The sequence below is a fragment of the Mixophyes fleayi genome, chromosome 10 (assembly GCF_038048845.1).
Source record: "Mixophyes fleayi isolate aMixFle1 chromosome 10, aMixFle1.hap1, whole genome shotgun sequence".
Lineage (NCBI taxonomy): Eukaryota > Metazoa > Chordata > Amphibia > Anura > Limnodynastidae > Mixophyes > Mixophyes fleayi.
The window spans coordinates 103,187,243-103,203,280 of record NC_134411.1 but is presented as its reverse complement, the minus strand read 5'-3'; the positions used below and the strand labels follow the sequence as shown (position 1 = coordinate 103,203,280).

The 16,038-nt window shown below is 45.8% G+C and overlaps 1 protein-coding gene across 1 annotated transcript in view; it reads left to right on the top strand.

The window, feature by feature from the left end:
• Positions 1–8,063: 8,063 nt before the first annotated feature.
• WFDC1 (WAP four-disulfide core domain 1) overlaps positions 8,064–16,038 on the top strand; it is a 39,244-nt gene continuing 31,269 nt past the window's right edge. Inside the window, exon 1 of the mRNA XM_075189374.1 lies at positions 8,064–8,124. Within this exon, the coding sequence (XP_075045475.1) occupies positions 8,080–8,124 (45 nt within the window). The 5' untranslated portion in view covers positions 8,064–8,079. The remainder of the gene's footprint in view (positions 8,125–16,038) is intronic.

The window sequence follows — 16,038 nt, the reverse complement described above, 5'->3', positions numbered from 1 at the left end:
CCGCACCTCCTTGTTCCGTAGCAAAAATACTGGTTCGTGGTTCCTGCTTATTCAAGAGTCTGACGGTCACTATGGACCAGAATTGCTAAGGAATGTTTCCAGCGTCTTGTTGCATCCCAGTCCTGAGGAATTTAGGCTGTTCTGGGGTAAACAGGGGTCCTGCCCAGTACTAGAAACGTGTACCTGCTAAGTGTTTATAATAAACCTACTATTGGATATAGAAGTGCATCTGTCACCTATACACAGTGGAGGCAGATATTTTGTGGTCTGCGCCTCTAATCATGAGAATTCAGATATTAATCACTGTCAGAACAAACCTCACGTCCTTCCATCCCACTGGCATATTGGTCTAACGTTAAAGAGGTGTCACATTGTCTCCTGGTGTTCCTGTTATCTGATACACTGGACAGAATGTATCACATTGTATCTGTTTCACCTACCCCATGACAGATACAATGTCCCCAGTGTCTGATACTCTTTACAATGTATCACATAGAGATATCAGTGAAGGAATAGTCTGTACTCCAGTACAAGTTGGGTTCTGTATTTTGCAGGTAGATATTGCTGTGTATGTCACAGCTGAAAGGATGTAAGGAAAGTACTGTACAACTGGTGTCCACAAGCCGACCGGTAATCATTTCCATTACAACATCCACTGTATGGAGGCAGATATCCCTCAGGTAGAGATGGCATCTGAACGCTGGTTGTTGCCCATGGGGAGGGCGTTGTATACATGTTGTGGCTCCCTGTTACCTGGATAGTAATCATTGGTCTGGTTCTAGAAATAGAACAATGATTGACAGTTCTGTCTCCTGTGATGTTCTGCAGCAGCTGATTCCTTCTCCTTACCATTCACTACCTCCCCACTATCTGCCCGGGACAATCTCAAATATCAGATGAAACTTGGCCACACAGATGCTATAGAAGCCGAGTCACAGACAAACATATTAGTAAAAGAATCTGGACACCTTGGAAGGAGCTCAACAATCTATTGTTTAAAGTCAAATGTAACAAGAAACTTTATTGTGTCTTGGTGGTTTGCAGCGCAGCGCTGCCCCCTAGTGAGACCTCTGAGATACAACATAAACTGTATCTTTTGCTGTCCTTGTATTCTGTAGGAGATGATTTACAGTAACTGCACCTCACTGTGTCCGAGCTTATCGAGTATTATTATTATTCTCACTGTATTTTATTATTCTTTTTTTTGTTTACTGCTCCACAAAGTACATTGTATACACAGTTTGTATCTCTGGATGAATAGTTTCCAGAATTCTCTCCATTGTCACTTTCAGGGAATGGAGAGGAGACAGATTGTGTCCCGGGCCCACGTCATAGGGCAGCAGGAAGAGGGACTGTCTCTGTCCATGTAAAGTCCTGACTGTGGGAGACTCTCCCACCAGAACCAGGACAGTTGTTTCTCCTTCCTGATCGTGGAGCTTTCACTTCCTGCTGCCGGTGTCATTGGCTCTGTTGCTGCTCGGCCAGATCATGGAATATTGGGTCCTGTTTGGAATAGTTACTATTCACCTCCTGGAAATTCCAGTTCCCGGCCATCACTGACATTAAATCAATGAAAAAAATTGTAAAAATCATTTTCTGAATAGAGCTCCTTCCCCCGCAACTAGCCCTGGACATATTAGTGTCATTACATTATCAGCCCCACACTTAGGAGAGTATTGTTTTGGCCATCAGAACATTTTTATTTTTTTTATAATTCTTTATTTTGAATGGTCAAGCAATACAAAGCATACAAGATACTGAAAGTTACAGTGTGTACATAAGACATTTACATTGTAATGAAATCTAGGAAGGACATCCACAGGGAACTTGAGATGTGAACTGACCAGTTTTTTATATTATTTCTTGCTTTACCTTACATAGACCAGACAATCAGCAAAGCAGAATTGGGGGGGGGGGGGGGGTGTAAAAAGGGGGATAAGAGGGGGAAGGGAAGACGGAAGACCACAGAAGATAGACAAGAGTGCAGTCAGAGAAAAGGCAATGAAAATGTGTTAGGAGGTCAAGGGTTGGTAGAGCAGGAGCAGGGACTCACTTGTCACACATGGGCCTCCACATCACAACATTTTTATTGCTAGTCTTTATTACATATTGACTTGTAAAGTCCATATAAACACATAGTGGGGACTGCATCATATTCACAGAATAACAGAAACTATTGGACAGTTCGTCAGTTTTGAAGGAATTGGGATTTTCATGGGTAAATCTGTACCTGGGACAGTTGAACTCTCTGTAACTTTTAAGACTCCTCAGTCTCTTTCAGTCGTATCCATCTAAACCCTGTGAAGATAAATCTATTCAGATTTGAGAAACTACATGTTTTTCTCTTAATGCTGAGGACACCCGGACGCTGCATATATATATATATATATATATATATATATATATATATATATTGTGACAAAGTCTCTGGCTCAGTACATGGTGGCCGGTATATTTCACCTGGGTTTCTAACCTACTGCTTTTGAGACCCCTAGGAAGATGCCTGTATTGTGAAGCTGCTGACTGAAGGTCTATAGACCTGTTGGAAAGCCGGGAAGGGGTCCTGGGGTTATGGATGAAGAGTGAGAGCGAGCTACATCCATTAGGCCTATGAACCGGGACTTCCAGGTTACCAGTGATCTTGCTGCTAATCAGGAGCTGCACCTGAGAGTTGCAGGTAACAGGCTGCAACTCAGTATTTATAAATATATTGTTTTGGGTACATCCAGATCTATAGATTATTGAGAACCAAAATGAACTTTCCAAGCAAATCATCCCTCCCTGCTGCTACCGGCGGTGGTTATGATTTATACCATTTTACTTCCCAATGAAAATGTTCCTATGAGACAGTCTGTTGCTTACAAAGAGTTTTTTTTCTTCAAATTTGACTACTTATTGGTTTCCTAGTGTTGATGGTTGTGTAAGTAAGACACACGTGTGAGAGCTTTGCTGGAGATTATCTCAGACCCCACATTGTCACCTTAAATTGTAGATTACAGACAAGTGTAAGTGCATGGAGCGGACAGCAGGGGGCGCTGAAAGAGAGGATAATAAAACAAATTTTCCCATTGCTACAGGTGAAAGCAGAAGTGGGTGTAACAAGCGCCCTCATCTTACAAAGCGTTAAATAAAGCAATGACAATACGTCCTAACCAGTACAAGAGACAGAACACGTATGTATAAAGCACGTTTCATATATTTTGTTTTCTGAACATGTATGTTTAATATATGTAACCAGCTGCTCTGATCCTCGTGTCCCTCTCTCCTTGTACTCTGCCCCTCTTGTCACTATTAATATGGATCTGTTATTTACACAGACCCCCTGCTGGAGGGCTCTTGTGTAATCGTGAGTTTAAAGGATATTACTCAGCCTTGTGGTTTGTCCAGTGACTTCTTGCTGTAGCCCTGGTTACATGGACCTACCTGCTCTCATTCTGTTTTATCTCTTTCAGTATCTGGGACTATGCTTATAAAAATAGACTTCACAGAAAGGGTAGTGGGTAAGTGGAATAGCCTCCCATCAGAGGTGGTAGAGGCTAATACAGTACAGCAATGTAAACATGCTTGAGATTGACATAAGGATATCCTTACAAAGAGTAAAGGACCAAATAGGGTTTGAGGTTACCATAGGTTAATAAAAAATGGGCAGATTATATGGGCCAAGCGGTTCTTATCTGCTGTCAAATTCTAAGTTTCTACCTCTCTCCCTTAAGTTTTTTTTTTTTCCTGCTCCCCTTCCCTACCCTACCGCAACATGATGATAAAACAAGACAATAAGACATCTCTGCTGACATATGTCACCTTGCAGCCAACTGGAAGCCCCCCTCCCCCGTCCTACAGGGACGTTGTGTAAAGAATCTAATTCCTACCGCAGTGAATACACAACAAGGATCCGTAAAAACTTGCAAAGTTTGGGATCCTCGGGCTGCTTATTTTAATGTTGACTTTACCTTGTAATTAATCAGCTATAAACACATGTTCCACTGCAGAATCTCCACTTTAACCCTTGACAGTGACCCATAAGTCAGCCTCCCCCCAATTCTCTCACTGAGTCTTAAAGAAAAATGAGATTCCTTCCCTTGTTTGACATGTGGATCTGTTTGGATAATCTCCTCCATGCGGGTTCTGTGGTTACTTTGTATTTATAGGTCTATCTGCTGTAGGCTCAGGTCTTGTGGTCACATTAAGAAAATTGCACAAGGAAGTTCTTGTTGTTGTTGAGGATTCCAGATCCCTGTTCAGGGCAGAGTCATACATGTATAACATCCCAGCTAATCCCCACCAACTGGAAGACATAAACCTCGTGTCGCCATTTGTCCGGAATACTTTACATTCGGATGATCACTTCCATCCAGAGAATCTAATTAATCATTTACCCTGAGGACAACTTCTCCATCTATGAAGGATAATTACTGATCTAGAATTTAGAGGTCTGAGAAGTTCATCAAATGTGGCTGCCCCAGAGACGATGTGGGCGCAGTGTCGTCCAAAAATAGGGACAAGTTACTAATTAAATAATCTACTGTAACTAAAAATAGTGATTGGTCCATTTTTGTCCCAGGGTTATAACGAGGGCGCCCGTCTGCTACAGTGTGACCCGGAGGTGGAGAATTCTCCTGAGTGACCGTCTACCAGGGACGAGGGCATTAAGCCGTTTTTACCACGGACAGGTTGCCCAGTGGGTACAGGGGCACGTGTTATCGTCTGAAATATAGAAATGCAACTTACCCCTGTTTGTACCCTGTGTAGTTCAGTAATAACAGGACAAACACTTTCCACGTTTTGCAGTATGTGATTTTTCAGCCCTATGAAGGTTCAAATATCTGAACATAAATATTGTGTAAGAGACGTCCTGTGACCCCCAACAGTGTCACAATGTAACACTTTATCTGTCAAATGTACAGGACACGCCGGTGAATAGTGTAACACGTGTACTGGACACGCCAGTGAACTGTGTTACACGTGTACTGGACACGCCAATGAATAGTGTAACACGTGTACTGGACACACCAGAGAACAGTGTTACACGTGTACTGGACACGCCAATAAATAGTGTAACACGTGTACTGGACACACCAGAGAACAGTGTTACACGTGTACTGGACACGCTGGTGAATATAGTAACACGTGTACTGGACACGCCAGTGAACTGTGTTACACGTGTACTGGACACGCTGGTGAATAGTGTAACACGTGTACTGGACACACCAGAGAACAGTGTTACACGTGTACTGGACACGCCGGTGAATAGTGTAACACGTGTACTGGACACACCAGAGAACAGTGTTACACGTGTACTGGACACGCCGGTGAATAGTGTAACACGTGTACTGGACACACCAGAGAACAGTGTTACACGTGTACTGGACACGCCGGTGAATAGTGTAACACGTGTACTGGACACACCAGAGAACAGTGTTACACGTGTACTGGACACGCCGGTGAATAGTGTAACACGTGTACTGGACACACCAGAGAACAGTGTTACACGCGTACTGGACACGCCGGTGAATAGTGTAACACGTGTACTGGACACACCAGAGAACAGTGTTACACGTGTACTGGACACGCTGGTGAATAGTGTAACATGTGTACTGGACACACCAGAGAACAGTGTTACACGTGTACTGGACACGCTGGTGAATAGTGTAACATGTGTACTGGACACACCAGAGAACAGTGTTACACGTGTACTGGACACGCCGGTGAATAGTGTAACACGTGTACTGGACACACCAGAGAACAGTGTTACACGCGTACTGGACACGCCGGTGAATAGTGTAACACGTGTACTGGACACACCAGAGAACAGTGTTACACGTGTACTGGACACGCTGGTGAATAGTGTAACATGTGTACTGGACACACCAGAGAACAGTGTTACACGTGTACTGGACACGCTGGTGAATAGTGTAACATGTGTACTGGACACACCAGAGAACAGTGTTACACTTGTACTGGACACGCTGGTGAATAGTGTAACATGTGTACTGGACACACCAGAGAACAGTGTTACACTTGTACTGGACACGCTGGTGAATAGTGTTACACGCGTACTGTAATCAGCAGATTCCTCTCTGTGTATAACCAGCAGCAGCTGCTTCGGTGCCTACGTCTCCGGAATGTCAGGAATGCAGCATTAATCTTCGTCTATCTCCCGGGGACCCCGCAGGCCCCTCATCCGGCCTCCTTTCATCTTCCTTGCACTTGGGGCCCCATATGACAAAGGAGACAGAATCTATTCCCCGTGGGCTCAGCTGCAGCACCCGGCTCAGAGTCTCCTTTATATCTGTCTGCATTCATAGTGATACCACAAGTTATAATGACACCTTCATGGGAGGGAGCGATGTCGTTCTAAGAGGCGCTGAGTGTCAGACGTTGGCTGAGTGAGCTGTGTGTGTTCATCAAGAAATTAGGGGTTGTTTTTTTAACATAAATCACTGTGGCAGGCTATATTGGTATTTAACATTTTTCTGTTTGTTTCTTCAATTATTTATAATTCTGCCAGTGTCAAGGACTACCGTGGCAACCACAGTCACATGACACATGATGTCTTGCGCAGAGGGGCTTTGTGACGCCCCTCTGAGCTCTCTCTGCTCTGTGTACTGTAGAATCCCCCCCCCCCCCCTGCCGTCACATGCCACGCCAGTGAACCTTGTAACTGGCAGCTATAGTTTGTAACCTCCAGAGAGATAATGTTTTGTAGGACAGGTGCCTGCTTACAATGTACATAATATGCTGCTTTCTTTAGACCCTTGTAAACACTACAGTGAGTTGTAACGTATTTTAGGGCAAGATGAGTATAGACAGTAAATCAGTTACCGTGTTTACATCCCTGGAATAATATGATCCCTGTAAAATATTATATAACTGTGTATTTTTGTACTGACTGTGGGTGTGAGGACATGATTGGTAATATTGTATATTTTACCATTATATTGTCAATTTACCAATTCACAAATTTCTAACTAAGAGCCACCATTTTATGGACCCAAACATTGTCCTCCGCAGGACAATCACTGGTGGGAGAAGCTCATTGATTCCCACCCAGGGCGACGTATTGAACTGAAGTCATCAGCTCAGCTGCTGCAAATCTCCCAGTAACCGGAGCTGTCAATCATTTTACCTTGTTACTGTCGTACATGACTTAACAAAACATCATTGATTGACACCACTTGTGTTTACACAGACTCCGCAGTTGACTAGTGAATACCACATAACCTGTCTATTGAAATAACATCATTGCTCCAGTAAACCCAGTGTATCACAATATACTCCATAGAAACCAAAAAATTAAGAGATTATTAATATAATTGTCCTGCATGCACCCTGTCCCATCCCCTTGGTGAAAGCTGCAGTAACCTGTTTAATGTTCTGTGATTTTCCAATATGGATAATAAAGAATAAAATACTCTTGATATTGAACTGCACCTCTGTTAAAATTAACGTATCACCCCCCCCACACACACACACACACACACATACACGCGCACACACACACTCTACCACATGCAGCTCAAGCTCCGTCCACAACTTCAGGAGAGTGTCCTGATAGGTTCTCAAACAGATCAAAATGTTGAGAATCCAGTCATCTGAATTACTGTGATATCTTGGCCCCGCCTCTGTGTATAAAGCCACCAATCCACCATCTGCACAGCAAGTCTACAAAGCGGTCACTCAGATCCTGCCTGACTAGTAAGAGAAGCCCCTCCCTCCTAACATGGCAGCCTGCTGCGGAGGGGTGAGAGAACGTATGGGGGATATAGTCATATAACTATAGATAATCCAGTTACTCGTTGTGTATTATTCAGCTCAGTAATATATGGACTGTGATATGTATTCATGACAGATATTGTCTTTATTTGCCCTTTAACTCCCTCTCTGTGGTCTGTGTAGGTTCCATGTCAGTCTCGTACTGTGGGACAAGTGTATGTTGCTGACTCGGACGTCCAGGGGTCATTATGTGTATAGAGTCTGTACATAAGTTGTCCGGAGCACAAATCACTGAATCCACTGGGAATACTCCAGATACTTAATAAGAAACACATGATTGTTCTGCTCAACCAAACACAATTACAGATGGATGATGATGATGAACGTCCACTGGCTGCTGTCAGAGTTGAGGTACCAGGGCGAGAGAGAGGGGGCAGAAACCTGGAGTAATTACAGTATATCATCCATCACAGTAATGTATGTTATATTCCAGCCAAGCCCACGGCATTGGGAGCAAGCCAAGAGTTTAAACAAGAGAAAACCGCTCCCAGATGTCTTATAGTCTAGTTTGAGTCCCTTATAAATACCAGGGTCGGGCACCAGAGAACAGTGTTACACGCGCCGGACAGTCTGAGGGCCCCTCTATCACCAGAAAGCATCGTACACTTATTATGAGAAATGAGATGTTATATTACATCTTGTAGGTTCTATTATATCGTTATACCAGAGTCCTGTCATGAACACCATATATGTATTGTACTATGTATGATACATTGTCATATCTACCTGGCCATTCATCAGTGGTGGAACTCGGGAATGGGGGACCCAGGGGCAAAGATATATTTTGTGGTCTCCTATTTCTATACTGATCCCAAAATATACATAACCACATAGATAATAGCTGCTTTTTAAACCTCCCACCTCAGCTTTCCCCATACACACAGAGAGACACACTTATCTCAATTCCGTCAGAAGAGCCACTTCTTTCTTCCCCCGCTCTCCCCTCTAACATTGACACGCCCCCGAGGAGTCAGACTAAACCATCTGTGCGGGGGTGGAGAGGATGAAAAGTTGTTTCACCGCACACTCATGTTGACTAACGCTGACAAAACCAGAGGCAGATGTAAATGCTGCGGTAGGCAGGCCCCTGTCTGATCAGGGGCCCCATGCTCTGTGTCTCCTGCACCAGATAGATGCACCTCTGACATTCATATACAAGTGTGTATATTATATGTTTGTTATACAGATGTCAAAATGGGGAATTTTGCAAAATGTAAATATGGAATCTTGACCGTTATAGCTCTTGGGGTATTTCCCTGTAATATACCGTGGCACAGACATGTCTGCCCCTCTAGGGGTCTATTTATGACCCCAGAGCAGTAGCCTTCAATATGTAGAGCTGCAGGTTACTATCCTGGGGCTGCTCTGGGAGCCCTGGGGGTAGATGTATCAAGCTGAGAGTTTTCCGGCGGGTTTGAAAAGTGGAGATGTTGCCTATAGCAACCAATCAGATTCTAGCCGGAAAACTCTCAGCTTGATACATTTACCCCCTGGTGTTGACCCTCCCTCTGTACTGCCTAACGCTGCCAGCGAATGAAGAGAGCGCTGTACACAGAGCGCTTTACCGGAGAGGCCTCCGCTGGATCCTATTGAAAATAAGCGGTAACGTCACCCAGGATGCTTTGCTTTTCACATACAATAACATTATTCCCTGCTTCTTACATAGACCCCTTAGTCTTCTGTCCAGAGACGGTGTTGGGTGGTGACAGATCTTCCATATGGGTGATGGCTGCCCTCCTGGAGCCGGCCCAGAACGTAACAACAACTGGTGCCAATAACTGGTGCCAATCGCCTTTTATGGGCAGAGTGGTCTGTATCAGCCACTGTCTGCTGCCAAGGTCTAAGCTCACGGCCAAGATCAGACGCTTTGGTGTCTCTATTGAACACAAGAGAAAGCTAAACAGTATTATAACCGTATAATGTACCAATGTTATTCCAAATAGGACTGACACAGGGACCATGAGAACGGCATATAACCTGGCTTCTAGCAGAATCCACCAATTCTAGACATTATCTTGTCTCATAATGCAAAAAAACTGAAGGACAACTACACCTAAAATACAAGTTGCCTTCTATAACAGAGCTAATTATAACAGTTATAGGTGTTTTTATATATATATATATATATATATATATATATATATATATATATATATATATAATGTTAACCCGTGCATGATACTCATGCATTCTAGTCAAATCAAGCTACTTAAGGTGTTAAAAAGGTTCTTGTCATGCATTTGGGGCTAGCCCAGGCCTCCTCAGGGGAAGAGCGTTATTTCCAGATGCAAGCGCCCTTTTTTAACGTGGTTTTGTCCACATGTCACCACCTCATCATTTTTCTTCATCACCTCATCCTACATCTTTATCGCCACATCTATCCAGATGTCTATCCAGACACAGGGATCTCTCTCAGCGGTCCTGAGTATCACACTCCTCTCGCTCTGTCACCCCCGGCAACCACCAAACACTCCCCACTGTCACCCCCGGCAACCACCAACCACTCCCAACTGTCACTTCTCCTTCAAGAAATATATATATATATTTTTAAAATCTTTATAAACACTTTTAACAATTAACAAATTAAATTAACAAATTAAAAACATCTTAGTATACCAAACTTCAGCCCTTTCTGAGTTTTTTTTCCCACACACACACTAAGAATTTAGTAGGTCAGTGTATAACTTCGCCCAGCAGATGGCGCTGCAGCTTGGTGGTTTTTTTTCCACACACAGACACACGCCACTAGGCTTTTATATAGTAAATATATATAGAGGTCTCAGGGCTGAAGATATCTGAGGTAAAGATGTGATTGTTGGGGACATTTTCCTTCCTATGTGCAGCTGATTTGCTGTCTTCAGGTCTATAGACCGACAGTGAACCTTTCTGATACTGAAATGTCTGATAACAGAGAGCAATAGCTTGCATTTAATAATCAGGTACATGTCACATAACAGCTCTGTGAGGGTTTGGGAACGTTTGTATAAATCCTGCAGTCTACAGGTACTGGTTATAGGAGACAAGGGGGAGTTAGTGGGGATATTGGAGGCGAGAGACGATTGGGGGACAGACCAGACCAGACATGAAAGAATCAAGGGGGGGGGGGATAAGACAAGTGGGCAGATGCCAGAGAGCCCCCAGAAAGACAATAAAATATAGTAAAATGTGACCTGTACGAGGGCCCCCAGGTGTTTGCTGGTTTACAGACCCCAGTAATTTATCTACTGATTCTGCGGCATCTTTGTAACAATGAAACTTATTTTCACTTTAATATTCTACAAATGTTCATCTGGACCCATAGAACATATAGTCGTAACCTTATTACTTTCAATATTTGTATTAACTAACATGGGCCGGAGCTGGTGCTCGCTCCAATAGAACCCTGCCCCTAGTGGCCAAGTGGTAGAATGCTTGTTTAGCTTTTACTGTGCTGTAATCATAGCAGACATGAGAGGAGCAGCCTGTACCTTACTAGGCCAGGTACCTTTACATATGAAAATCACCAACTTATCATTGATCAATGTTCTTGCAGTGACCGTAGTCTGACACATATAGAAGAATTCCTGGTAGAGAAAACAGTTTAGAAATCCATTGAGGAAGTTGTATATTGAAAACAGGTGCAGAGAAGGCTCCCACGGCTGTTCCAGGAAAATAAGTTTTAGCTTTAACTTTAAACATACAGTTATCATCGGGGTAAATGATAGGTTTGCCTGGAATACATAATGACACTGAAAGGAAACAAAGTCCTTCCAAAGAGACATAACTAAGAAGATTCATACAAAACCTTAAACAAATCTGAAGGTACAAAATAATTGTAGCAAATTATATTAGCATATGTTCAGTTTTACATAAACTTATTGTGGAAATGGCTCAAAGAAATATATTACTGTGTCTGGGAGATGCTACAAAAGTAAAGTTTGATATTTTTTTTTATGATCGTTTCAACATTGGGTGCAACTCGCTGGTAAGTTTGTTTGAATAGTAAATTAGTCTGGAATATAAATTGGTCTGGTTGGTAGCCTGGCTGGTACATTGGGCTGGTTGGTAGCCTGGCTGGTACATTGGTCTGGTTGGTAGCCTGGCTGGTACATTCGTCTGGTTGGTAGCCTCCCCTCTATCCATGACCTCCCCTCTATCCATGACCTCTCCTTATCTAACTCTTTTAACCTTCTTGCCATTACCGAAACCTGGCTCACCGATTCCGACACTGCCTCCCCTGCCGCTCTCTCCTATGGCGGCCTCTCCTTCACCCACTCCGCCAGACCTGGAGACCGCCCAGGCGGTGGAGTGGGCATTCTCCTATCCTCCACCTGTACTTTCAGACTCATTCCTCCTGAACCCTCCCTCTCCTTCTCCTCTTTTGAAGTCCACTCTATCCGTCTCTTCTACCCCATCCATCTCCGCGTCTCTGTCATATACCGTACCCCTGGGCCCTCCTCCCTTTTCCTTGACAACTTTGCTGCCTGGCTTCCACACCACCTCTCCTCTGACATCCCCTCCATTATCCTTGGCGACTTCAATATCCCTATTGACAACCCCACCGACCCTGCTTCCGTCAAACTCCTTGCCCTTTCTTCCTCCCTTGGCCTCTCCCAATGGACCTCCTCTTCTACCCACTGCCTTGGTCACTCCCTTGACCTTGTCTTCTCCCACCGTTGCAGTCTGTTCGATTTCTCTATCTCCCCCTTTCCACTCTCGGACCACCATCTCCTCTCATTCTCTCTCTCCTCCACTCCTGCACCCCTCCCCCCACCCAAATCTACCCGGTCCAGGCGCGATCTCGACACCCTTGATCCTGCTATTCTATCCTCTTCTCTCGAAACTCTCCTCTCTCCCCTTTCCACCCTGTCCTGCCCTAATCAGGCGGCCTCCCTCTATAACCAAACCCTCTCCTCCGCCCTTGATGCGGTTGCCCCTGCCCAGCCCATCCACCTTCGCTGCTCCAATCCCCAACCCTGGCACTCCAAACTTACCCGTTTCCTCCAAAAATGCTCTCATACTGCCGAACGCCACTGGAGGAAATCTCGCTCCCTGGCTGATTTCCTCCACTTCAAGTTTATCCTCTCCTCCTACAGCTCTGCCCTCTCGCTCGCTAAGCAATCCTTCTTTAAATCCCTCATCTCCTCCCAGTCCTCCAACCCCCGCCGCCTCTTCGCTACCTTTAACACTCTCCTGTCTCCCCCACCTTCCCCCCTCCCTTCCTCCTTATCTGCCAATGACTTCACCTCCCTTTTCTCCTCTAAAATCGCGCCCATCAGACTTGAAATCTCCTCCTCCACCCACTCTTCCGCCACCCCCCCTCTCGCCCCTCCTCCCCCCTCCACTCTCCCCCCCTCTCCCCCCAGCCACCAACTCCTTCTCTCCTTCCGCCCCACCTCAGGTGAGGAAGTCCACTCTCTCATTTCTTCTTCCCCCCCCTTCTACCTGCCCCCAGGACCCCATCCCTTCTTACCTTCTTCGCTCCCTTTCCGCCTCCACCTGCTCCCACCTCGCTCACCTCTTTAATCTGTCCCTCTCCACCGGCATCTTCCTTTCCGCCTTTAAACATGCTCTCGTCTCACCCATTCTCAAGAAACCCAATCTTGACCCCACCGCACTCTCTAATTACTGCCCCATTTCCCTTCTCCCATTTGCCTCCAAAATACTCGAGAGACTTGTCTGCAACCGTCTCTCCACCTACCTCTCTGAACACTCCCTCCTTGACCCTCTCCAATCAGGCTTCCGCCCCCTCCATTCCACTGAAACTGCCCTGGCTCAAGTTACGAACGATCTCCTCTCGGCTAAAGCCATGGGCCACTACTCCCTCCTGATTCTCCTCGACCTCTCAGCGGCCTTTGACACCGTTGACCACCCCCTCCTGCTTCACACCCTTCAGTCCATTGGCCTCTCCGGTACCGTCCTCTCCTGGTTCACCTCTTACCTTGCCGACCGTTCCTTCTCTGTTTCCACCTCTGATTCTCTCTCCCCTTCTTCATCCCTTCCAGTCGGGGTCCCTCAGGGCTCTGTCTTTGGACCCTTACTATTCTCACTATACAACTCTTCTCTGGGTGCACTCATCAGCTCCTTCGGCCTCAAGTACCACCTTTATGCTGATGACACTCAACTCTACCTTTCCTCTCCTGATCTCTCTCCCTCCCTTCTTTCCAGGGTATCCGCATGCCTCTCTGCCATCTCCTCCTGGATGTCCTCTAGATTTGTTAAACTCAATCTTGCTAAAACTGAACTCTTGTCTTTCCTCCCTCTCGTACCTCCTTCCCCTCTGACCTCTCCATCACTGTTGACAACTCATCTATCTCCCCTGTTCCCCAACTCCGCTGCCTAGGTGTCATCCTCGACTCCTCTCTCTCCTTTGCCCCTCACATTCACTCTCTCGCCAAATCCTGCCGTTTCCAGCTTCGCAACATTGCCCGCATTCGGCCCTTCCTCTCCCAGGATGCCACCAAATCTCTTGTCCACTCTCTGATTATCTCCCGCTTGGACTACTGCAACCTTCTCCTTATCGGCCTCCCCCTCTCTCATCTCGCTCCCCTTAGATCTGTACTTAACGCAGCTGCTAGGCTTATTTTCCTCTCTCGCCGTTCCACCTCTGTATCCCCACTCTACCAAGCCCTTCACTGGCTCCCCTTCCCCTACAGCAGGGGTGGGCAAACCAGTCCTCAAGGGCCATATAACAGTTCATGTTTTTAGGATTTCTTTAATCATGCACAGCTGAGTTAATCTATTTGGCTGGGTCAGTAATTATCCCAGCTGTTTCTACAGACAGAAATCCTAAAAACATGAACTGTTATATGGCCCTTGAGGACTGGTTTGCCCACCCCTGCCCTACAGAATCCTTTTCAAGCTCCTCACTCTGACTTACAAGGCCCTCGTCAACTCCACTGCTCCCTACATCTCTAACCTTATCTCTATTCACACTTCCTCCCGCTCACTGCGATCGTCCAACGATCGTCGCCTCTCTTCCCCTCTGATTACCTCCTCTCACGCACGTATCCAAGACTTCTCCCGCGCCGCTCCCCTCCATTGGAACAAGCTCCCCCGCTCCATCAGAACTTCCCCTAATCTGTCCTCTTTCAAACGAACATTAAAAACCCACCTTTTCCTTAAAGCCTTCCAGTCTCATGCCTAAACTCCCACCGGTCGGCTACCTCTCTTTCTCATCCCTTCTTCCCTTCTCCCCCTTCCTCGACTCCGTCTCCGTTTCTCCCGTCTCTCCGTCTCATCCATGTGCCTGTCTGTCTTCCCCTCCCTTTAGATTGTTCGCTCCTTTGAGCAGGGCTCTCCTACCTCCTGTTTCCATCACTTTTAACTGCGCTCTCCAGCTACTCTGCTCACCTCCTCTCGGTCCCTCTGCCCTCTGTCTCCTCTCGCTTTTCTCCGTTCCCCTCAGTGACTCTCAACCTGTCATCCGTGCCCACCCTCTTGGGCCATAGTTACCTGCCTATACTCACTTTTCCCCTCCCTCCCTCTCTTTCATGCTGTGCCTGAGCCCCCAGAGTTATAGTGCTTACTGTTACTTGTACTGTGCTGTTTCACCTTGTACTGTTCCATTGTTTGTCCTTGTACGGCGCTACGGATACTTTGTGGCGCCCTATATATAAAAATTAATAATAATAATAATAGCCTGGCTGGTACATTCGTCTGGTTGGTAGCCTGGCTGGTACATTCGTCTGGTTGGTAGCCTGGCTGGTACATTCGTCTGGTTGGTAGCCTCATCATAGAGTAACGCTCGCCACACGCTACAATATTGCAGCCGATATCAAATATGAGGCCATAAAACGACCAATAATAATCTGAATTGACCAGACCAGTATTGGGCATGTTTGTTAATATAGTTGGTAGATGACCAGAGATCACCGCTAGTGGCCTGTGTGTGAGGTCATCTTCTGGACATACGTACAGGTCCCAGTTGTGCAGGAATGGATCCAGCCGCTGGTACAGTGTGGCCTCTACGTGTGTGGACAGGTTGGACATTGGTCCTGTGTGCCTAGATAAAGAGAGGTCGGTGCTGTGCGCAGTGTTGTTCTTCAGGATGTATTTCCTCCAGGAAGAGCCAGTCGTGATAGTGAATGATTCCAGATCTGAGGGATTGGAGGTGAATGGTTGATATGCATCTCCGCAGTCTAACCGGATCCAATCTCTCGGACTGAGCACCAGATGACGGCATAGACTTCATCCTGACCCATCCCATCCCGGAGGTATGTCTCAGCTCCCAAACTTGACACTGAGGGGTAAATGTATCAAGCTGAGAGTTTTCCAGAGGGTTTA